At 38.8% G+C, this 24,848-nt stretch overlaps 1 protein-coding gene across 3 annotated transcripts in view; it reads left to right on the top strand.

The window, feature by feature from the left end:
- The window catches only part of zfr (zinc finger RNA binding protein), a 37,154-nt gene extending 18,941 nt beyond the window's left edge, over window positions 1–18,213 (top strand). Inside the window, exons 13-20 of one of the 3 annotated variants that reach the window (XM_057832445.1) lie at window positions 77–297; window positions 670–820; window positions 3,220–3,361; window positions 6,500–6,597; window positions 7,302–7,397; window positions 16,698–16,809; window positions 16,924–17,021; window positions 17,099–18,213. In XM_057832445.1, coding sequence (XP_057688428.1) covers window positions 77–297; window positions 670–820; window positions 3,220–3,361; window positions 6,500–6,597; window positions 7,302–7,397; window positions 16,698–16,809; window positions 16,924–17,021; window positions 17,099–17,281 — 1,101 coding nt within the window. In that variant the 3' untranslated portion in view covers window positions 17,282–18,213. Of the gene's footprint in view, window positions 1–76; window positions 298–666; window positions 821–3,219; window positions 3,362–6,499; window positions 6,598–7,301; window positions 7,398–16,697; window positions 16,810–16,923; window positions 17,022–17,098 lie in introns of those variants that run through there. The other 2 variants (XM_057832444.1, XM_057832446.1) reach the window with 2 other exon arrangements.
- Window positions 18,214–24,848: the final 6,635 nt, after the last annotated feature.

The following is a 24,848-nucleotide window of genomic DNA, read 5'->3' on the forward strand; positions in this document are numbered from 1 at the left end:
AATTCCCCTAGGGGTCAATAGTCAAGCCATAGTTTAGAGTTGTTGAGATTGAGATAAATACCTTTGTATCCTGCAGCCCCCACGCCGGCCTGACTCTTCAGATGACCGCTATGTCATGACCAAGCATGCTTCCATCTACCCTTCGGAGGAGGAGCTGCAATCTATTCAAAAAATTGTGTCAATAACCGAGCGGGCCCTCAAACTGGTCTCTGACATCATAACAGACGAGGACAATATCAAGGACGAAGATGACAAAGAAAAGAAAGAAGCCTCAAAAGATCGGAGTGACATTGACAGGTATGATGATTTTGATTGTCGAGTGGACATTTTTAAGAAGATTTATGAGCTAAACAGATGGAGAATTGGTTGCCAGAGTGAAAGACGAATGAACGAAATGTGTTGAGAAAAAAATAATGGAAACACAACACTTTTTTATGTCAATCCCAGCGGAAATGATCATGTTTAACAATTTGAAAAAACGGAATTTTATTTTTCTGATGTGTAATAATGAAGGAAAATGGACCGTATTGTTTTTTCGACTAGGTGATATAATTGCGGAAAAACATCCAAAATTATTGCATTACTACATACATATCTTCAGGTATATTGTCAGATTACTAATTGAACTTTTGACGTTTTAATTCTCATCTTCCTTTTTTATTCCAGTAGAGCCCTGAGGGGTGTCATGAGGGTGGGAGTCCTGGCCAAAGGATTGCTCCTTCGTGGGGACAAGAATGTCAACTTAGTCCTCCACTGCTCTGAGAAACCCACCAAGACTCTTCTTACACGAATTGTGGAGCTCCTCCCCAAACAACTCGCAGTACTAACTTTACTATTCTCACTCAGTTTTTTTTAAACTGACAAGTTAACCCTTTAACACCTTTAAGACCTTTCCAAATTTGCATGCCTTTGATGTTCCCTTTATATTTCAAAGAAAAAAATGTTTACAATGGCCTGGTTGGGTCCCCTTTTTCAGGACACTATAACCTTTATGTCTTCACTGACCAATTATAATCTACCTTTTTGGACCCAAAAAGACAAAAAAAAAAAAAAATCTCAAAATCTTTTGTCAAAATTTGTAATATTGATGTCCCATTGACAACAATACATGCTCGACGAACCGTTTTGAAGCTTGATAATATTTATTCAACTTGTTAGGATAAGCAGTCAACAGGAACAAAATAAAACTGAATAGTTTTATAGTTGATAATTCAACACAAACAGCAGTTATGGTCACAGGCGTTTTTGGCCACATACGATGGTCAAAACAGGTTACATACAGTAGATCAACAGTGCAAAAAAGTGAATATATATGTATACTAAATACCTATATATAACACAAAAAAGTTTGGAGGATATCTATTTGTCAGGTTAGTTATTGCACCCATCACCTTATCAAAAGTATATGGCGGAAAACACTCCGGTGACTTGAAGTTTCGCTCTTAGACCCCCAATTTAGCCAAATTATCAAAATTGTCCAACATGCATGTGTGATACATCATTGGAAAGCTTAAAATTTCAATTTTCTGCAGGAGGAAAAATTTTGAACTGGAGGGCATGTTAAAAATAAACCCCTAAACCCTAACGGAAGGTGAGAGCATGAGATTAAAGACACCGTGATTTTAACGAGATATTGTCACGTACTTTGCTTGTTTCGATCCAAAAACTCTGTGTAGCATATCTCACGGAGTGTCAAGACAAAGATTTTTAAATGGCAACAGCCGGACTTTTTGGAGATTTTATGGGTGAAACGCGGTAATATAACAAGGGTCGCAATGCAGAAATCGCAGACATCAAGGAATGGTCGTGATTTTCTTTTTCAAATATTTACCCTTTTAAATGTTTTTTTCAATTTTTCTTTGTTTTGATCGATTATTTATCATCCACAATATTGGGGAAAATGCGACAGTAGCAAAAAAATACAATTAAGCGACAGTTAAGTGGTAGATATCCATAACCTGTTTACAGACACTATTTTTTTTCATTGAGACGTAATTTAAAAGTTTGCGAGTGAATCATTTTCTACAGTTGTTTTTCTTTTTTAAACTAAATATTAGACATCAATTAATGATTTTAAGCTAAAAATGACAGACATTTCGAATTATATTACTTACCTCCTTTTTATGACCGGGGTAAAACAAAAGCGGTTGCGCGGTGTCTGTAAGCGGGGGTCTCCAGGGTAAAACAGACAAATTAAAAATAGTTCAGGGGCTTAATGCGCCATGAAACTGCTATGGTAGCGAATAGACATATTGTTCTATCAAGCATAACAGTTCTTTTGGCTTAAAATCCAGCAGTTTATTTTAAAGAGGGGTTCAAGAGCAGTAACTGCTTTTTCAACCTTGTGTTTTCCGCCAAATACAAATTGAAAAGATTGATAGTGAAAAAAAATCAGATATAACATTGATAAAAAGTCTTTTCAAAAATCTTGACAATAAACTAGTTCAGTTCCATTTTTTCAGACACGCCACTCATTTCCCCTTAAACAGGACACGGAGCTACGTCACACAGCCCACTCTTCCAGCGTTTGCGCTGTCAGCCTGTCACTCTTCCCAACTCGCTGACTCATCCGAAGAAAACGACAAATGTGGTCCATCCTCTTACTCGAGTTGATGAAATAATGCATTAGCTTGCCCTAAATTTAATTTTCGATTTATTCCGCACGTTTCAAAGTCACTCACTCAATCCAACCGGCCGTCGCTCACTACCTTGCCTCCCTCTCTTTAGGTGGCGCCTCGCTCGGCAATTTATTAAAAAATTTAACATTACGTCCATCCTTCTTGACATCACATTGCTCCTGGGATATGTAGTCTTTCGTGGTGCTTTCGGTTTTGAAAAATGACAAGAAATGATAGAAATACGGACATTAACACATGCAACGTTTTAATGCTTATTTATGAGGGCTACAAAACTCAAATAACATTATCTCCCGTTTTACTTGGTCGATTGACTTCAAGTAAAAACCGGCTTGGACCTCAGCTGCTGCAACCAGCCGCACGTTGGTGACGTAATTACAGCGTGACAAGTTTTCAAAGAGTATATGCGTAATTTTGTTGCTGCCGGCATGGTCGGTGTTAAAGGGTTAATTTGACAGACACAGCGGCAATGTTTTCAGCCTAATTGTTTTTCTTGACATTTATACATATTTTCTGAATGACTCAGGCTCCTTACTTCTCTGTATACTGTTTGTTTATTTGACATGTACCTTTGTCGTTCTAGATTGTAGCCCCAGAAAAATATGATGTTAAAGGATCTCTTCAAGAAGCAGCCATCATTCTTACCTCCTCTACAGAGCCAAAGATGCAAGTGACCATCACTTTGACTTCACCTGTCATCAGAGAGGAGACCGGCCAGGACGGAGGTTTGAAAAGCATAACAGCTTATGTTATACCTCCACATATTGTCTCTGCTACTTCCCGATGAAATCATTTCCAGTATGTTGGTTCACACTGAGAGTCTTGTGCTGCTGGCACGCCGTAAAAATAGGTTGGGCCTTAAAGAAGCATCCTGGCAACATGTTCTTTCATGGTCGTTTCTGAAAGTTAAAAAAATGAACCCTTTCTTTCAGGCTTTAATCATGTAAATCTTAAAATCATTTTCTTTGTCCCTTTCAAAGTCCGTTGGGAGCCCAATAGAAAATGTTTTCCTGCCTTTAACTTATTCTGTCCTCCAATTATTAGAGAGAATTTCAACTAAAAGAGGGTGCCAGCAGTATCGCTCTATAGTCTTTCCGCTCTTTAACTCTTCTCAGATGCTATCCCTTTCAAGCAAAGCATGATCAGTGTTTGCATTGTGACAAGTCTAGTTACACCCTGGAGAAATTTTGTTTCCTGTGTCCTCAAGGATTCTGGCTGTATTTTAAAGTTATCTCAAAAGAGTGCGTTCTGGTCATTAAAAGAAATACTAATAACAAAGAAATAATACTGGGAAAATGTGTTAACACAATTCAGAAGATGGCACTTTTTTCCTTTTTAACTAAACATATGCATTCATTATCTATAACTGTCAGGGTTGTTTGTTCGCAACCCTGCATTCAAATCAAAATTTAGCAGATCAGAATCCCCACACAGCAAATTAGAAGGCGAAAAATGTTTATCCACAGGAAACAAATCTTATTCTTGTGTTCTGGTGAACAGTTCACCATGCTGTCTCTTGATCCAAAGTGCTCCCCTGAGTAGATTGAAATCTTTTCAATTCCAAATGTGGCTAAATACATGTAAGGATACATCCAGCAATGTCAGATTCACCCAACCACAGTCTTTACGAGCTCTCGTCTTTAAAATTAGACGATTGCATTTTCTTAGGGGAGTATTGTTGAGGCAAAGGTATGAAGGCTTTGGTAGACTGGTTGGTTAGACCTGGGTACAGCCTTTGACATACATTGTCTGTTAAGGTCTTATTCCAGCCCACTGATGCCCGGTATGCATGCAGTGATATCCTAACCTCTTGATTGCTGGCATTTTTTTCTCTCCTTCAGCACTCGTTGCTGCTTCGTTTTTCTTTAATTTCGTAGTAGATACGTATCCAAATAAAAACAAACCATTTTTTTTTCTTTACCCAAACAAAAACATTTAAATTTTCCATCACTTTGTCCTATCAGAGATTGAGTAGGGCCTAACAGCTCCGGAAGGATTTTTGACCAAGGTTTCCCCACACCCCACAAATGTTGCCACACCTACCATTGCCAAGACGCTTTTTATCAGGTTGCTTTCTTACAGGAGTTTTTTTTTTGTCTGTTCACCTCTTTTATGGTCATCAAGATTCATCATCTTTCCCTGTGTTTCAGTGAAGGTCAACTACTTCTTATGATAACTTGAGTAAAGATATGTTTTCAGTTTATATATTACCTGATAAAATGGTAATGGCTACAAATAGTGTCAGCCTGGACTTGAGTGGACGCTCTAGTTTATAATTAGGGGTGCATCGATCACTATTTTCTGACCGATCAACAATTTATAAAAAGACTGACCGGCCGATCTTGATTTTTGCCGATCCCAAGCAACAGCTTGCACCTTTTAATATTCCAATCTTGTTTTATTGTAAACCACTGAACATTACCCATGAACCAAGATGGCGGCCGTCATGAAACAGCGCTTTGTTGAAAGAAGTTGAAAATTCTAGTAAATATATGCTTAAATTGTGGAATTTCTATAGCTATGAACGTAAAACAGTCTAGATTCTTGGTTAAAAGCAAAAAATGGGCAGTTATCATTCATTTTACGTAAATATTTCAAGCAAGTTACGGTATTGTGTAATCCAACATGGCGGCCGTCACAAAACAAAGAGCTTTTTAGGTTGAAAATTCTTGTAAATATATGTCTAAATCGCGTAATTTCTATAGATATGAACGTAAACCAGTCTAGATTTTTGGTTAAAAGCAAAAAACGGGCAGTTATCGTTCATTTTAGGTAAATATTTCAAGCAAAACTTGCAGCATTGTGTAATCCAACATGGCGGCCATCATGAAACAAAGCGCTTTTTAAACTGAAAATTCAAGTAAATATATGCTTAAATCGTGGAATTTCTATAGCTATGAACGTAAAACAGTCTAGATTCTTGGTTAAAAGCAAAAAACGGGCAGTTATCATTCATTTTACGTAACTATTTCAAGCAAGTTACGGTATTGTGTAATCCAACATGGCGGCCGTCACAAAACAAAGAGCTTTTTAGGTTGAAAATTCTTGTAAATATATGTCTAAATCGCGTAATTTCTATAGATATGAACTTAAAACAGTCTAGATTTTTGGTTAAAAGCAAAAAACAGGCAGTTGTTCATTTTACGTAAATATTTCAAGCAAAAATACCAGTATTGTGTAATCCAACATGGCGGCCGTCATGAAACAAAGAGTTTATTAGGTTGAAAATTCTTGTGCGTAAATCGCGGAATTTCTATGGATATCAACGTAAAACAATCTAGATTCTTGGTTGAAATAAAAAACGGGCAGTTATCATTCATTTCACATAAATGTTTGTGGGCCCTGTCTTGTCAAATGATAGTGGAGTCTATGCCAAAATGTAATGCAACAGTATTTTTCTTTCCAAAAAGGACATGAATGGAGAATCAGAAGATTTTTTTTTTTTAAATGGTAGCGGGCTAATGTGGCTAACTGACGCTAGATGCGATCGGCGTACAAGATCGGTTATATTTGCAGTGATCCATCTATCACAGATTCCCCAAAATTTATTAAATCGGCACGTGATAGATCGATGCATCTTTAATTATAGTACCTTCCAAATAAAGCAATCTACAATATTGAGTCCAAAATCAAAATTCAATGACTTAACATACATTGTCAGGATGCAGCTATCCATTAAGTCAGATTTTGAATGTTCTTATTTTTTGCAATAATGTTGAACAAATGAAACAAAATGTGGGTTGCTTTGTAAAAAAGAAAAAAAATACCTTGGTATGTGTGGCAATGTGTTCTTTGCCAGCCTCGCTGACCTGGTCAAACACCCGTTCCTCATCAACATTTTCACACTTGAAATCCATTTTTAGATGTAACTTCGGGTTTGGTGAAAGACCCAGCGGACGTCTTGGACAGGCAAAAATGCCTTGACGCTCTGGCTGCTCTGCGCCACGCTAAGTGGTTCCAGGTTCGGAACATCATTTTACTCTATTATTGTAGCCTTATGAGATGCATTATATGTTTCACTTATTTTCTTTGTACACATTTGACTCTATTACTGAGAAAAATATGCACTATTTAATTTTTTTCTTTAACAAAAGGATGCCTGTAAATCATTTGATTAGTAACCATTTTATGAACTAAATATGAAAATTGGCATCCTAGAATTGCCTTTTCAAGCGTAGTTGCAAAGAATTCCATAAGGCTGCACGTTAACTTGCACCAAGTTGTGTCACCAGTATCTTTTATTCTATTTATGGTTGAAATGGGGATTGAGAGACGAAGGAAAATCGTAATAGTTTCCTGTGATGCCACTTCCAGTGCAAAATCGCAGGTAAATGATTGCAATTTTCCTGAGCTCCTTCAGTCTCCATTCTCAGGTGAACTCTTGTATTTTCAAATACATGTTCGTGGATTTCCTCGGGTCAGGGTTTAGAAGATGGCAAGGAAGATTTCTTGTGCATCTTGCAAACTTTGAACTCCCTTACTAACGGTGAGGTACAAGACTACTGGCAATGGCAGCTGAAAGCAAATTTTGATGGCTCATTAATGCCTTAAACTATACTCAAGCTTCCATGATGTACAGTAGTTGTTGGACCTCTAAGAACAGATGTTTAATTCCGCAACTCATCCTTGATTTGGCACATAAATGTAATTGTATTGCATCACAAGGCTAGAGCAAATGGACTGCAGTCATGCGTGATCATCATTCGGATACTCCGAGACCTCTGTCAACGTGCTCCTACATGGTCGGCGTTCCCAGGATGGGTGAGTGTTTCGCAGTAAGGTGGTGAATTTTGTCATGTAAGGAAACTGATCTTAAACATGGGGTTACTGGTTCAATCCTAATGGATACAATTACAGTGGGGCAAATAAGTATTTAGTAAACCACTAATTGTGCAAGTTCTCCCACTTGAAAATATTCGACAGGCCTGTAATTGTTAACATGGGTAAACCTCAACCATGAGAGACAGAATGTGTGTGGGGGGGGGGGGAACTGAAAATCACATTGTTTGATTTTTAAAGAATTTATTTGCAAATCCTGGTGGAAAATAAGTATTTGGTCATTACCAAACGATCATCTCAATACTTTGTTATATACTCTTTGTTGGCATTGTGGGTATGGTGTTCTTAAGATACAATTCAGTATTCTTTGTCCTCCAAACACGAGAACCTGTGTTTCTACCAAAAAGTTCTATTTTGGTTTCATCTGACCATAACACATTCTCCCAGTCCTCTTCTGGATCCTCCAAATGCTCTCTAGCGAACCGCAGACGGGCCTGGACGTGCACTTTCTTCAGCAGGGGGACACATCTGGCATTGCAGGATTTGAGTCCCTGGCGGGGCATTGTGTTATTGATAGTAGCCTTTGTTACTGTGGTCCCAGCTCTCTGTAGGTCATTCACTAGGTAGCCCCATGTGGGTCTGGGATTTTTGCTCACTGTTCTTGTTATCATTTTGATGCCACAGGGTGACATCTTGCATGGAGCTCCAGATCGAGGGAGATTATCAGTGGTCTTGTATGCAGGCATGAAAATCTCTCACCTTTCGGCGAAATTCGCCGTTTTGTAGTCAAAAAGGATGACTTACGTGAATCGGGTAGATCCGAGGAGAAAATTTTTTAAGGGGGATGGGGGGGTCGGGTGTAGGCATGTGCCGGTTACCTTCACGGTTTACCGTGCTATGAAAACGTCGCGGTTACAAAACCACTAAAATTTTCCGTCATAGAGTAGTACGTATTCGTTATTTTTCATGTGTCAGAAATGCAGCCAGAAGTGGCTTGGCGCGGCAGCGCTTACCCCTTCCCCTGTTTGATGCTGCGTGTGTCAGTGACGCAATTCCAGCAAACCCAAAAATAAACACTCGAAACACAAGGCGTAAATTCTTCAATTTATTGATCTCTCAAATCGTGGTAACGGAAATATACCAAATGAATACATTTAAAACGTACAATCGTATTTTTCCACGTGTGAGTAGCTTCAACAGTTTAGCTTCATGAAAAAGTTCGCCAAAAGCAAAACGCACATTTTCCTTTCAAATTCAATACACAAAGTTACTAAAAACTTACAAAGACGAATGATAGGCAAGGCTTAGCTAGGAGAGCAACTTCATTGAGGTTAATCACAGCCGCTGAGAGAGAAACAAGTTTGTATGCAGGGGGGGAAAAAACAGAGAGCGTCAAAGATCGCTGATTGCGACAGATGATCTTGTCCTAAGCACAAATTCACGTTCGCTGGACGAGATGAGGTCTCACTCCAAATTTTTTTTAGATGAATGCATTTGCCAGCATATTGAATTTGGTGAGTAATGGTTTCAAACGTTTTCATATTTTGCAGTATGACAAAGTTACTGCCGTTCGTTGCAGTTTGCGTTGACCACTGCCAGGGCTAGCCAAATCTCCAGTGAAAAACTAGCTCCCGTTAAGTTAGCGTCAAGCTTGTGTATTTAACAGTAATATAAAAGCAGTGCTGTCAGTTACACGTTATGTGAGTAATGCGTAACTGTAATCTGATTACTTTCTTTCAGTAAAGAGCAATCTAACGCGTTCATTTTTCTAAATCAGTAATCTGATTAAAGTTACTTTCCTTGATGCCTGTGCGTTACTATTTTGTTGTTGCCCCATAATGTATGTAGAATGAAGAATACTGTAGTCATGGGAGTGACATCACGTGTCACATTTTCTAATCGGGGATGGAAAAAAAACGGGTCATGTGTATTACCATGATGCGTGAGCCGTGACCGCTGGGAGTTCGCGGCAAAAACAACATAGCCTTGCTACCTCGCCAGGATGCAATGAAATAGGCAGGAAATATACTAAAAACGGCTGCATTTGCACACTGGAAACACAGCCATTACTTCACATTTTTGTCCAGTAAATATGACAAAACATCTCCGTGCGCTGCGAACTTTGCGCTGGCTCAAAAAGACTGTCGACCGCTATAAGCATCCAATTCAAGCACCACTTGGAATTACAGCACAACACGTAACACGACAGCCAGGACTTTTTGATACTGCTCGTGTTCAATCCTTGGTTACAACTCAGTTGTTGTTGAAGGTTTTGAAAGCATAGGTTTAAAGAAATTCTAAATATCCATCTTGCCTCCTCAGCTGTAGTTTTGGCTAAGCAATGCAAACGGCTGTCTCTAAGGTCACATGATCTGTTCGAAAAATAATTTGGACCCATTATGAAATACTTTGAAGGATTCTTGTTCATTTCATTCATTTTTGTTGTTTGTTTTATTGCTGTAAAACTTTTATAGACAACATTTTAATGGCCATATTCAATGGTCTTTATTTTAAAGGGGATGTTCAGAATTTTTTACATTAGGCTTAATCTTTGAGTTAGCCGGGGTTTAATTAGTCGTTGGAGTTGATTTGAACAAATTCTGTGCAGTTTGCCAGTTATTTGTTAGTTTCAGGGCTCTGGAGTGGCTAAGCTAGCGCGAGTCAATGGTGGTTGAAATCAACTCCTTCAACTAATTAAATCCCCACTAACTCGAATCTTAAAGAGCATATGACACGAGAAAAAAAGTCTTAAATGGCATTATTATGTGAATTAGAATCATATTTTGAGACGATTCGACTATATACAACAATTTAGCAAAGCATAGATGACGAGAAATTAGTCTTTTAATCTGCCGATTAGCCACGCCTACCATTATAGGGCTTTAGCGTCCCCAACAGGTGGATGACGTCAGCGGTAGACTGGGCTAATCGGTTTTACTATTCAGCCCATTGAGGGGGAATTATTCAGAACGAGGAAAACGCGACGAAGAGAGCCGCAAAATGTCATTGTTTCTGTCTCTGTACTTCAATATTTTTACAGGATATTCTTTTTATCCAAGTATTTTCCCCAATTACTAAATAAATGGCATGGTCATGACAAACAAGTCTTGTGCTGAATGGAATATGAAATAATAAAAATGCATTTATTCAGGACGACATGGCAAAATTACTCCATAATGGTCAAAACTGTCGACTTCACCTTTACTGTCGCACCTCCCGAACGATATTTTATGAGACCTAAATCGGACATATGTCATTTCCCTTCCCCGGCTTCGGAGAATGTAAACAAACCAGAAGGCGTGACAGCTAGCCGACATGCTAACCCGAACCGAGTGATGTTTCAAAGTCTTCGAAGCGCAAAATCACACATAACTATCCTGGATTATTTGACATGACGACCCAGTTGTCAATTGTGTTTACGGATCGGCAAACCGCCCGGCGGATAGCAATTTACAGTTCGTTCCCCGGAGGAGGGTGGCTGGAGTTGTTGTGCAGCTAACTTGCTGCTGCTAATGAGCATTAGGAGAGCTTTTTACATGCCTATCAATGATCAAACGTAAGTAGTCCTTCATTTAAAGGAAGTTTGTAGTGTTTACTTTGTAATCGCTGTATTCGTATTTGACATAATACAAAACAAGATGTTTACTCACTTCCTCGTAAGTCCAATGGTCCCACAGTAAATATCCACGGTGAATGGGAAGCTTTTGAAACTCCAAAAAGGCGCATACGCCTCTCCCTCATACAGAATGATTTTTCTGCAGCCGTTTGGCTGCGAAAAATAAACGTATTAATCCGCAAAATCAGCTGAATCCTTCGTCCTCATACACAACAGTACACTGTAGCGTGAAGAAGACGTCTTTTACCGTACACGTCACAGCGCCGCCCTCCTCAATGCAAGACCGAAGCCGGAAGTCACTCATTTTCATGGCGCGGGATTAAAAAAAACTAAATAAAAATAGCGATCGCTTCCACACACATCCAAGCGGCCCATATCATTCAGGGGCATAAAATACCGCGTGTATTATGAAATAAACATGCTTTTTCGTGTCACAGGCACTTTAAGCCTCATGTGAAAAATTAAAATAGTCAAATTCGCCTCATGTAGGACGTTTCGCTAACGGAGGACATTTTGGCTGAACGCCGGAACATATTTCCTCCACACCTTTCTCGCCTTTTTAACCCCTGACCCATTTTCATGCCTGTGTATGTCTTCCATTTTCTAATAATTGCTCCCACAGTTGATTTTTTTACACCAAGTGTTTTACCTATTGCAGATACAGTCTTCCAAGCCTGGTGCAGGTCTACAATTTTGTCTCTGGTGTCCTTCGACAGCTCTTTGGTCTTGGCCATAGAGGAGTTTGGAGTGTGACTGACTGAGATTGTGGACAGGTGTCTTTTATACCGATAATAGCTTAAAACAGGTGCCATTAATACAGGTAGTGAGTGGAGCCTCGTTAGACCTCGTTTGAAGAAGTTAGACCTCTTAGACAGCCAGAAATCTTGCTTGTTTGTAGGTGATCAAATACTTATTTTCCACTCTAATTGGGAAATAAATTCTTTAAAAATCAAACAATGTGAGTTTCTTTTTTTTCCCCACATTCTGTCGCTCATAGTTGAGGTCTACCCATGTTGACAGTTACAGGCCTCTCTAATCTTTTCAAGTAGGAGAACTTGCACAATTGGTGGTTGACGAAATACTTATTTGCCCCACTATAGGTACTTTTTAGCAGAGGCGGGTAGCTGCTGCAACTCCGCTACTTTGTGCTACACTAGAGTCGTTACATTTTTTCTCTTTATTCTACAAATTGGATATTCCATTATTTTTGCCAGGGATGCCCGCAGCGTGCCTACCAGTTTTATTAATGAGATGCCGCAACAAAAATCTCGTGACTCCATTATTCCACTCAGAAATAACAATATCGTCTAATAACCACACGTGAGTGTGCAGTCAGAAGTTACATTAAGAAGCCGGCTTGTTCAATCACATGCCGTCTTTAAAGCATTATTTTTAAAAACTAACTCTTTCACATACAGCTCTGCCGTCATTATTACTTAAAGCATTGATTTCAACCTCTCTCCCAGTTCATATTTGACACCGATATACCACAGAAAACCAGAGATATTATTGTTCTAATTTCATGGTTGGAAAAGTTTTCTCCTCTAGAGGGCACTCATATGCTTTGGACAGGTGATGTTTAAATTTCTGTAGCTCTTTCTCGTCGGAATGGCGTACCGCATGCATGCTATTTTTAGACCGTGACGTCGCATCGTAAAGCGGAAGTGAAACAGAAGAGGGACATTATACACCCGCTCTCGCAAAGAAACAATGTTAATTCTGCTACCTTTCTCCGGTAATCTTTCAAAAACGAAGATGCCGATCACACATTTGCTTTTTTGGAACTTGTAGAAACGACTCTAGACATTACGACATATGAAGGATGTTTTCTTCATACGTTTCCCGAAACCAAAAAGTCAGAGGAAAAAATGTGAACAATTCATCAACTTGCGCGGACTTTTAATGCCAGCTTGGTGAATGCATTCACATTTCATATGCAGTAAATATTTTGTTGGGTTGGCATGGTCTTTCAGAGGACAAAGAGGTTAGCCATTTTGATATTTTTAACTTATTTTTTAGCATGACGTTGTGCCGTGCTGCTTCTGTCTGACAATGAATGACCTGAAAAGAATTAAAATGGCATCTGACTGCCACTTACCTTTTCTGTTGTTAAAAAAAACAACTTTAGTTAGGGGGAAGCGTAAATAAATGATAGAATCAAGATTTGTTATCAATGAAAAAATTAAAAGTTGGCTGCTACTCAGTAGCATTTGCGATCGCTACACAAAACGTAACAATATAAATTACCCCCAAGAACGGTCAGAGACGTAGGACAACTAGAGGATATAATATATAAGAAAGACAGGGCTGGTGGTAAAGGATATATTGTTGAAACAGGAGAATGTCATTGTCAGTCGTGTAAGAAAAAGGTGTCGATAAAAAAAGCTAAGGCTATGATAAGATTGGCTCGTTTTTTTCTCTTTTTCAGCCCTCGACACTCAAACCATCTCTTAAACTGAACATTTTTATGTTCTTCCACATCTTTGCTAGTGAATTTGGCACCAGGGACATAATTTTCGTAGAGAATTTGTAGGTTTAGCTCTGTAAACATCTCTTTCGTACATGATTTCCATTCATTTCCTAATGGGGACAAACGGTGGCTCAACCTCCCTTAGCAACAGTAGCTAACGTCATGAATATTATTGAGCGGAAGTGACGTGTTGCTTGCGGTACGCCATTTGATGATTCATCTTTGGTCTAATATGGTCATGTAATAAGTTACAGTATAATTTAAAGATGTCCCGATCGAGCGGGTCCGATCACGTCATTTTCAAAGTATCGGAATCGGCAAAAAAATATTGGACATGCCCAGGGGTCGCGTTAACCAAATATTTTCCGTCGTTGACCGGTTTTTTAAAACGGTGACGGAAAAAACTGAAGTCCATCCGTCATTTTGACAGGTTGCAATTCACACCCCAGACCACAGGGTGGCGAGTGAGCATATTAATTAGCTATTGGTAAATGGTGGTAAATGGTAAATGGTGTTACACTTATATAGCGCTTTTCCACCTTTCAAGGCGCTCAAAGCGCTTTACACTATCTCACCATCCACCTACTGGTGACGCAGCACCAGGAGCAACGTAGGGTTCAGTGTCTTGCTCAAGGACACTTAGACGTGTTCATCAGGGCGGAGAATCGAACCCACAACCTCTGGGTTGGGGGACAATTACTCTACCACTGAGCCACACCACCCCAAATTCCGAGTTGCTCAACGACAGCCCCAAAACATTACTGCTCTAGAGGAGATCGGCATGGAGAAATGGGCCAAAATACAAGCAACAGTGTGTGAAAAGCTTGTGAAGAGTTACAGAAAATGTTTGGTCTTCGTTATTGCCATTAATGACTCCGTATTGAGAAGAACTTTTGGTATTGACCAAATCAGGGGTCGCGTTAACCGAATATTTTCCGTCGTTGACCGGTTTTTTAAAACAGTGACGGAAAAAACTGAAGTCCATCCGTCATTTTTACAGGTTGCAATTCACACCCCAGACCACAGGGTGGCGAGTGAGCATATTAATTAGCTATTGTCTCTCTTGATGCATGACGTCGTTGGCCTTACTCGGAAAAATGTCAATGCAACTGAGTGTTTGCCTGGCACGGCCAGACTGTTCTCCCTGTATTTTTCAAACACTGAGAGAAAAGTCTGGGACACAGCCTCTCGAGTAGGTACAAAATCAATCGACAAATCGGATGTGTTTATTTGCGTGACGTGTTCTTCACAAGCAACGTCACTCTTGCGCGCCGAAAGTCGTCTCTACAACAACACGGATGGCGAACGGGAGAGCCGAGAATATGTTCCAATCCGCAGTAAATTCAGTTTTAAATGAGCTAAAACACATCGACACGAGACATTGACAACAGTCTGTCTCGAGCTAGTCATGTTGAATAAACTCCGTTCTCCTCGTATGTTTACTTCCGCGCGCAAGTCCCTCGTCCTGCCCTCGTCGCTTTGCTAACGGCACGTCTGCCCGTCGCTGATTGGTGCACTCCGCTGTCTGTTTGCCTCTTGCTAAGCTTGTTTCGGACAGAATATTAATTAAAAATGAATGAAAACTAAATACTATTGAATATGTCATTATTATCATTTTAAAAATGTAAGTGACGGGTAAAAATAGATTATGACCGGATTTTTATGACACTGTCAGTCAAAATGACAGACAACGAAAAAGTCTAGCGCAACCTCTGGACATGCCTTTTTTTAATATATATATATATATATATATATATTTTTTTTTTTTTTAATCGTTTTCTAATTGTATTTAACGTTACAGACAAAATGTCTTCAACTCATCCAGAGTAGTTTTGGCTTAAAGTAGGGCTATCAAATTTATTGCGTTAACGGCGGTAATTAATTTTTTAAATTAATCACGTTAAATAATTAACGCATGCGCTGCACAACTTAATCACGCATTGTCGCGTTCAATCTATAAAGACACCGTTTTACCAATAGATAGCGCTAAAAGGCAGCGTATATTGAGTAGAGAGGATTTTGACAGCCTTTGGAGCCATTTTTTATGTGGCTAAAGCCATACAATTCCTCTCTCAGCAATTAAAATTAACGTGGGAGGCAAAATGGGGAAGAAAGGTAGTAGTTGATAATTTTCTTAACACCCTATGCTCTTTCCAAACGCAGAGAACATATATCAATTGGTGCCCCTACGCACAGTCATGGTTGCACTTCCCATCATGCATTTGGGCAGAAGTTAAATGGCTGCAGTATCATTTACTAAAAGCTCAACAATACACTAGATGGCAATATTTAGTCACAATATACAAAGTCACATTTATCCTTTAAGAATTACAAGTCTTTCTGTCTGTGGATCCCTCTCACAGAAAGAATGTTAATAATGTAAATGCCATCTTGAGGATTTATTGTCATAATAAACAAATACAGTACTTGTGTACTGTGTGTTGAATGTATATATTCGTCCGAGTTTTACTCATTTTTTTCTTAATGCATTGCCAAAATGTATATGATCGGGAATGATTGGAATTGAATTGGGAGCAAAAAAAAAAAAGCAATCGGATCGGGAAATATCGTGATCGGCAGATACTCAAACTAAAACGATCGGGATCGGATCGGGAGCAAAAAAACATGATCGGAACAACCCTTGTATAATTATATTAATTCATATCGATGATGTGCTGAGAAGACTATACTGGACTGTCTCAGAAAATTAAAATACACAATATTCTAATTTTTTGAGACAGTCCTGTGTATATATACAGGACTGTCTCAGGAAATTAGAATACACAATATTCTAATTTCCTGACTGTCTCAGGAAATTAGAATATTGTGTATTCTAATTTCCTGAGACAGTCCAGTATACCATTGTTTAAAATAAAATCTCATATTCCAAGCACTTACTCATATCTTGAGTATTCTTTTCAGGGAATATGTTTTTACTTGCGTACATTTTTGGATGACTTGAGTAATATTATTTTGAAGAAACGCTACTTTTACTTGAATAAAACTTTTGGCTACTCAACTCTGCTAACTAACGATACACGAAAGGTAAGATTTCATTCCCACCCTGGGGTGTCTATGTGCCCTACTTAAATTCTGAATGATGTCTTCGGAAGTGTCTGAAGTTGTCTATTGTCAATGTTTCAAAGTGTTGATGTCAACATTTGGAATTAACTCTGTCACCCCCTCAACCTCTCAGGCCTTGGAGCTGCTCGTGGAAAAGGCCATCAGTAGTGCCTCGGCGCCACTTAGCCCTGGCGATGCTCTCAGGCGTGTCTTTGAATGTATTTCTTCGGGCATACTACTCTCTTGTAAGATTTCTTCCCTTTGAAATGACATTTGCTGTTGTTTTGTTGCAGTCTAGCATTTTTTTTCACCTGTTTCTCGCAAATTCAAAGACATCCGTCATATTTGTATTACAACAGGTGGGCCCGGACTGATGGATCCCTGTGAAAAGAGTGTCGTAGATACCCTGGCTGCTATGGGAGAGCAGGAGAGAGAGGACGTAACCTTAAGTGCCCAAGTATGAACACTTCATTTTTTTCCCCCCAAATGTTTGACTCGATAATTAATTAAACTTAATGTCTTTCGTCTATACAGTTTGCGCTGAGACTGTTGGCATTCCGTCACATTCATAAGGTTTTGGGGATGGATCCTCTGCCGCAGACGAACCCTCGATTCGGCGTCAATAGCAGTCGCAAGCGTCGCCACGAGAACAGCGACGGGGCAGACAGCTTTGAGGGTGAAGGCAAAAAGGATAAGAAGGATTATGATATTTTGTAAAGGCCATTGTGCCGACCAGTTTGAAGAGAGAGAAAAAAAAGTACTAACTTGTTTAAAATGGGGTCCACCATCGTGTGTGTACTGACTTAGCTCTGTCAAGCTTTTTTTCCCTTTTGGTTTTGTCTTTGTTATTAAGCTATAGATGCTTCAGTGTTATGACAGCCTCACGTGTACCAGAGAAACAAAGCTGTGTTTGTGTATTTGTTTTAGTTGTAGATATCTTAATGGTTGTGTTCCATCTGTACAAGTTACAGCAGTTTTTAACCTCAAACAATTGACTTGTTTTGTGATATTGTCAAGTGTTGGTCGCATTGGCTTCCTTAACAATTCACTGTTACTTTCCTTGCTGGCTTTGATGTGATGGAAAAATACGGTTTTGTTCAGTTGTCTCGAGTAGGCAAGCAGTCACCAATGTCAACGCCTTCAATCACCTGTATAGTTCCATTCCAAGTTGGATTGTGTTTTTTTTCTATTGTGACGCGTTCATCTGGCCAGTTAGCTTCTATAAAGGGTCTTGAAGTAGAGAATTGCTTGTGTAATTTTGGAGACCCTGTAAAGTGAAACAAAATAGCCTGAATTTGACACACCACAGAGTGCAGAAAGGTTTTGTTAAGTCTACCAAATTTGAATGAGGGGGCTAATCGGGCCTATTAAATTGTTCTCGGTCTTGATTCGTTTGAATACATTTGAAGAGAATGCTTAAATCTATTGACAAAGAAATCACTTTACAGGCTATTTAAGTAGAAGACAGACTTGGATTTGTGGAAAGCATGGTTATACTCCCAACGCATTCTATATTGGAAATGTATTTTTGCTGTGGGAAATTGGTCTTGCTGCCCTTTTGTCTTGGCTAGGTGCTACATTCATTGCTGCTTCCTAGCGTGCAATTCCACTAGCACAATAAACTCATTTCCTGATTCAAAGCTGTGTGTTTTTTGCTGTTGAAAATATTTAATCTATAATCGTTTAAATTAGAGATGTCCCGATCGATCGCGTCCGATCACGTCATTTTCAAAGTATCGGAATTGGCAAAAAAATACCGTGCCATGCCTTTTTTTAATATATATATTTTTTAATTAAATCGTTTTCTAAATGTATTTAACGTTACACACATAATATGTTACTCTCATCCAGTCTTTAGGCTTAAGGTACCGATAACAGCGGTAATTAAATTTTTAAAAATATCACATTAAATATTTAACGTAATTAATGCATGCGTTGCACGACCCACTCACGCATTGTCGCGCTCAATCTGTAATGGCGCTGTTTTACCTATATAGAGAGATAAAAGGGAGCGTAAAATGAGTAGAGTGAATTTTGGAAGCCTTTGGAGCCTTTTTTTAATTGGCTAAAGCCTTACAATCCCCCTCCCTACGATTAGATATATCATGGGAACAATGTGGGGAAGCAAGGCAGCAATTGATCTTTTCCTTAACACCTTATGTTATTTCCCAACGCAGAGAAGATATATCAATTGGTAGCACAACGCACAGTCATGGTTCCACTTCCCATCATGCATTTGGGTTGAATGGCTGCAGTATCATTTACTGAAAGCTCAACAAATACACTAGATGGCAATATTTAGTCACAATATACAAAGTCGCAAGTCTTTCTATCTGTGGATCCCTCTCACAGAAAGAATGTTAATAATGTAAATGCCATCTTGAGGATTTATTGTCATAATAAACAAATACAGTACTTAGGTACTGTATGTTGAATGTATACTGGACTGTCTCAGAAAATTAGAATACACAATATTCTAATTTTTTGAGACAGTCCTGTGTATATATACAGGACTGTCTCAGGAAATTCAGTATATTCGTCCGAGTTTTATTCATTTTTTTCTTAATGCATTGCCAAAATGTATATGATCGGGAAAAATTATCGGGAATGATTGGAATTGAATCGGGAGCAAAAAAAGCAATCGGATCGGGAAATATCGGGATCGGCAGATACTCAAACTAAAACGATCGGGATCGGATCTGGAGCAAAAAAACATGATCGGAACAACCTTAATTTAAATGGTATTGATTATGTCTACTGACCTTGTAAAGTTCATCAATGTGTTTTGTCTCGTTCACGTATTTTTACGAAGTTACGCAGGGTTCCCGCAAGTCCTTAAAAAGTCTTAAAATGTCTTGAATTTGAAATCGGGGTCATCAAGGTGTTAAATTTAATTGAAAATTGCAGTAGGTATTACATTTCAAGACGATACGTTTAATGCCACAGAAATGCCGTAAAACTTCTAATAGTGTGTATTTGTTTCATTAATGGACCTGCACTAAATACGAGCGTATAGGATTAAAGTGCATGTGAGACCATAAAAAAAACTTAAATAGCATTTTTATTGGAAGTAAAATATTTTGAGACGATTCGACTACAACAATTTGGCAAAGCGCAGATGACGAAAAGAGTCGATCTGACATTTATCTCCTTTCATTATAGCGCTCTGGCGCCTCCATCTGGGTGATGAGCGTCAGCAGAGTAGCGATTTTAGTGGATTTGAAATTCAGCCCAATGGAGGAGGAAGATTCAGAACGAGAAAAAGGAGACAATAGCAGACTGCAAAATGTTATTCATTGTTTTAATCTCTGCTCCAACATTTTTACAGGATATTCTTTGTATGTATTTTTCCCCCAATTGCTAAATGAATTGTATGGCATGACTAGGGTTGTTCCGATCATGTTTTTTTGCTCCTGATCCGATCCCGATCGTTTTAGTTTAAGTATCTGCCGATCCCGATATTTCCCGATTCGATTGCTTTTTTTTTTCTCCCGATTCAATTCCAATCAATCCCGATAATTTTTCCCGGTCATATATGTTTTGGCAATGCATTAAGAAAAAAATGAATAAAACTCGGATGAATATATACATTCAACATACAGTACATAAGTACTGTATTTGTTTATTATGACAATAAATCCTCAAGATGGCATTTACATTATTAACATTCTTTCTGTGAGAGGGATCCACGGATAGAAAGACTTGTGACATTGTATATTGTGACTAAATATTGCCATTTAGTGTGTTAAGCTTTCAGTAAATGATACTGTAGCCATGCCCAAATGTATGATGGGAAGTGGAACCATGAACGTGCGTAGTGCTACCAATTGATATATCTTCTCTGCGTTGGGAAATAACATAAGGTGTTAAGAAAAAGATTAAATGCTACCTTGCTTCCCCACATTGCTTCCCATGATATTTCTAATCGTAGGGAGAGGGATTGTAAGGCTTTAGCCAATTAAAAAAAGGCTCCAAAGACTGCCAAAATTCACTCTACTCATTTTACGCTGCCTTGTATCTCTATATAGGTAAAACGGCGCCATTACAGATTGAGCGCGACAATGCGTGAGTGGGTCGTGCAGCGCATGCATTAATTGCGTTAAATATTTTAGTGTGATAAAAAATTTTTTTAAATTAATTACCGCATTATCGGGATAAATTTGATAACCCTACCTTAAGCCTAAACTAAAGACTCTGGATGAGTGTAACATATTATGTCTGTAACGTTAAATACAATTAGAAAAAGATTTAATTAAAAAATATACGATATATCAAAAAAAGGCATGGCCAATATTTTTTTGCCGATTCCGATACTTTGAAAATGAAGTGATCGGATCCCGATCGATCGGGACATCCCTAGTCATGACAAAAAACAGTCATATGTTAAATGGAATATGAAATTTTAAAAATGGGCTAAATTACTGAATAATTATCAAAACTGCCTTCTTCTTAACCCCTTTAGACCGGCATTTTTTCTGCTGGGCAAAAAGAAAAATATGCGCTGATTTTTACACAACTCGAACATCAGAACAAAGTGCAATTTTTGGGTCGGAGATATTTCATGATTTTATTGGTTATTTTTAATGTTAACGTGTTTTAATGAGAAATGAGCACTTTACGTTATCCTTTTTGAAGTTGCGTTAGGTCAGCAATTTTCAAAGAGCCAGAAAAGCAAAGAGGGCGTGCCAAATCTCAAGATTTGATTTCGAAGGGTAAAGTTTCATCCAATCATCTCCCAGAAGTGGCAATAGCAACTAAATTCTGTTTATTTATTGGTTTAGAGATGCAAACGCCTCATGTCCTTCAGCATCATGGTTAGGTCTGAAGAGGTTAAACCTTCGGAACGGTATTTTATGCCACCGGAGTCCGGCTCTTGTCATTTCCCTACCGGAACTCGGAGACTAAAAGGTAGGCTACATACTAACCCCCCCCCCCCGTTGACCGGAAAGTGTCATTGCATGTAATTGACTTTCTCATATATATATAAAAGTTTTAAAGCAATAAAACTGCAACAAAATTTTATGAAATGAGCAAAAAATATATATTTTTAGAATGGGTCAAAATTATTTTTCTAACATCATGTGACTAGCAACTTAGACATTTGCTTTGGTCATTACTTAGGTCATTTGCTTTGCATATAATTAAAAAAAAAAACTAATATTTTTTCGCATTCAAAAACTTTTTCTATGATTGAAATATCTTTTTTTGAATAGATTTTTCTTTTTGAAAATATATATTTTTTTAAGCAACTTATTTTTTTGTGTGGCCCAAACACAAATCAACATTGCTTCAATTAAAAAAAAAAAAATCAAAGACAAATAGTTTTCACATGCATTTTTCAAGTTTCAAATTTATTTTTGCATTCAAACACATTTTATTAAACTGAAACGACTTGTTTTTGGTTGAAAATTTATATTTTGATTGAACATTGAGCTACTTTTTTTTATTAAAGCATCTTTTTTTTTTTGATTGAATAATAAAGACACAAATCTACCTCCGTATGGCTCCGCCCAGGGGATAACATTTTTGACTGGGGTAACTACATTGGCACAACCATAGGCGGATCTACTATTCAGGCGAAGTAGGCGATCGCCTTAGGCCCCCAACCCATAGGGGGCCCACAACTAGCTGCCCTTGCCCCAATGAGCAAGGGCTTGAAAATTGAAAATTTATATTTTGATTGAACATTGAGCTACTTTTTTTAAATTAAAGCATCTTTTTTTTTTGATTGAATAATAAAGACACAAATCTACCTCCATATGGCTCCGCCCAGGGGATAACATTTTTGACTGGGGTAACTACATTGGCACAACCATAGGCGGATCTACTATTCAGGCGAAGTAGGCGATCGCCTTAGGCCCCCAACCCGTAGGGGGCCCCCAACTAGCTGCCCTTGCCCCAATGAGCAAGGGCTTGGGCCACCGGAGCCAGCAGCACCCCCAACTATTCGTCATGTATAATTATGCCAGCGTACCAAACAAACAAATAACAAAACAAAAAAGAAATGCTGTATTTATATTATCTCTCCCCCACACTAACACACTACAATGGACTGTTCCACGACGACAGACTGAGTATCAGTCGCTTAGCTTCATTTAGCGCCGTTTAGCTTCGCTTAGCTCTGTTTAGCATCGCTTAACTCCGCTTAGCTGTTCGTTAGCTTCACTTAGCTCTCCCGCGTTTTTCACGCCACTAAGCTCGCTATTTTTACAGCTCACTTGCTACTTTGCACGTCGGCTATTGTTTATTTCGAACACATGAGCGAACGTGCTCTCCATGAAAGCCAAAATGCAGTGAGGGAGAAGTTGAGAACAGGCCGCTAATGCGTCGTCTAACTTTCTTCCTCTTCTTCACAACGAACATAAAATACACGACAGCACACCCTGTGGCGAAACAATGCAGTACAGTTCCAATCAGTCATACAATAACACTCAACAGCTGGTTAACAGCATTTGCTAACAATTTTTTTTTTTTAATCTATTTGTGACACCACAAGCAATGACGAAGAATGTTTTTTTACGGAGTGTAAAGCTTTCGGTTAGCGGTTTAGCGAACGTACCTCCGGTGAACATTTCAAAATAAAATCACGTCATGTTCGTCATATAAATAACAATTTCTGGAGTTAATCCCACATATTTCAGAATTAATATTATAATATGGTGACTGAGTAAATACTACAGAATACAGATTCTACACTAAGAATTTAACCTCATTCTTGATTTGTGATTAATTATTGTTATTTACATGATTATTTGTACTTTATTAAAGAATTTAAGTGTTCCAAAATGGTTTTGTGGATTAATAAGCGTCAACAAAAATTTCATTGCTAAATTAGTAAAAAAAAAAAATTATTAGATTAGTCGACTAATCGTAAAACTGAACGGCTGACTAATCAGGAGAAAATTCGTCGTTTAGGACAGCCCTAGTATACCGGAACATATTTCCTCCACACCCTTCTCACCTTTTTAACCCCTGACCAGAGGTTGCGCTAGACTTTTTCGTTGTCTGTCATTTTGACTGACAGGGTCATAAAAATCCGGTCATAATCTATTTTTACCCGTCACTTAAATTTTTAAAATGATAATAATGACATTGAAGCGGCATGCAATGTTAAAGAGTCTTGTGAGCTCGAATTGCTGTGTCCAGCGCTGTAACTCTGCTGCACTCTGTGAACTCTCGTGCACTCTCTAATGAGCCAGAACGCGCACGGCTCTTTTTAGTGTCTCTGTCACGTGACTGTAACGCAGCCAGTAACACGCTAGGCCAAACAGACACACAAGTACAGTGGGTGAATTATGACAAACAAAGGGTCAACACAACATATTCAATAGCAGTGTTGGTCAAAAGTGGTGCGTTACTTACTCAACTCTGAATAAATCGAAGAAACTACCAGCCATGTTGTGTCTACTCTCTGCTCTGTTGGTTTGTCATCCAAGACTCGGGGTGCGTTCAGGTTTGAGAATAGCGCACGTACTTCTGACTCCAAGCTGTTTGTCCCTGCTCATTCAATTAGGCTATGTTCATACTACAGGTCTTAATGCACAAATCCGATTTTTTTGGCGTGCCCGTTCAGACTGCCTTTGTCCATTGAGACCATTCAAGTGTTACGCATGCGCTCTAATTCGCAGTCCGACATGCGCCGGTTCGCAGAAGCATCAAAACAAATGACAAGTCATTCGTCATTCCAGGGCTATCATATTTTGCTTTTCAAAAGGAGGACACAAATAACAGACATAAATAATCCCCGTTTAGGCTTATATTCACAGTTTATATGGATCGATAGCATGCACGCACTGTCCGTGCATGTCACACACACACATACGGGCAGTTTGCCCTGACTCTCCCAGACCCCTCTCCCGACTCTCGGCCGTGTAGGAAATGTTGAAATATAGCTCACATAGAGCAGAGAGAAAACCAATCATTCTCATGCTTATCCTCAACCCATTTTTATTTTTTTATGACTGTTGTCAAGCCCGGCCCTTCCCCAAAAGCCGTGTTCACTGCAAGCTAGGCGCTAATAACGCACAACTGAAATCGGATTTGGGACACTGGACGGTACAGACCGCCGCGACAGTCTGGAAAAATGTGGCCTAGATCGGATTTGAACCACATAAAAAAATGACCCAGATCGGATTTGCAATGGTCCACTTCTATGCGACTTGTCCCGTTCAGACCGTCGAGTTAATGCCTGACTCGAGTCGGAAAAACACGAAAAAATTGGATTCGTGCATTAATGTCATGATTGTTTGTGTTCTCAGTTCATTTTCCTGTATTCAGCACCTGA

The sequence above is a fragment of the Corythoichthys intestinalis genome, chromosome 3, assembly GCF_030265065.1.
Source record: "Corythoichthys intestinalis isolate RoL2023-P3 chromosome 3, ASM3026506v1, whole genome shotgun sequence".
Taxonomy (NCBI): Eukaryota; Metazoa; Chordata; class Actinopteri; order Syngnathiformes; family Syngnathidae; genus Corythoichthys; species Corythoichthys intestinalis.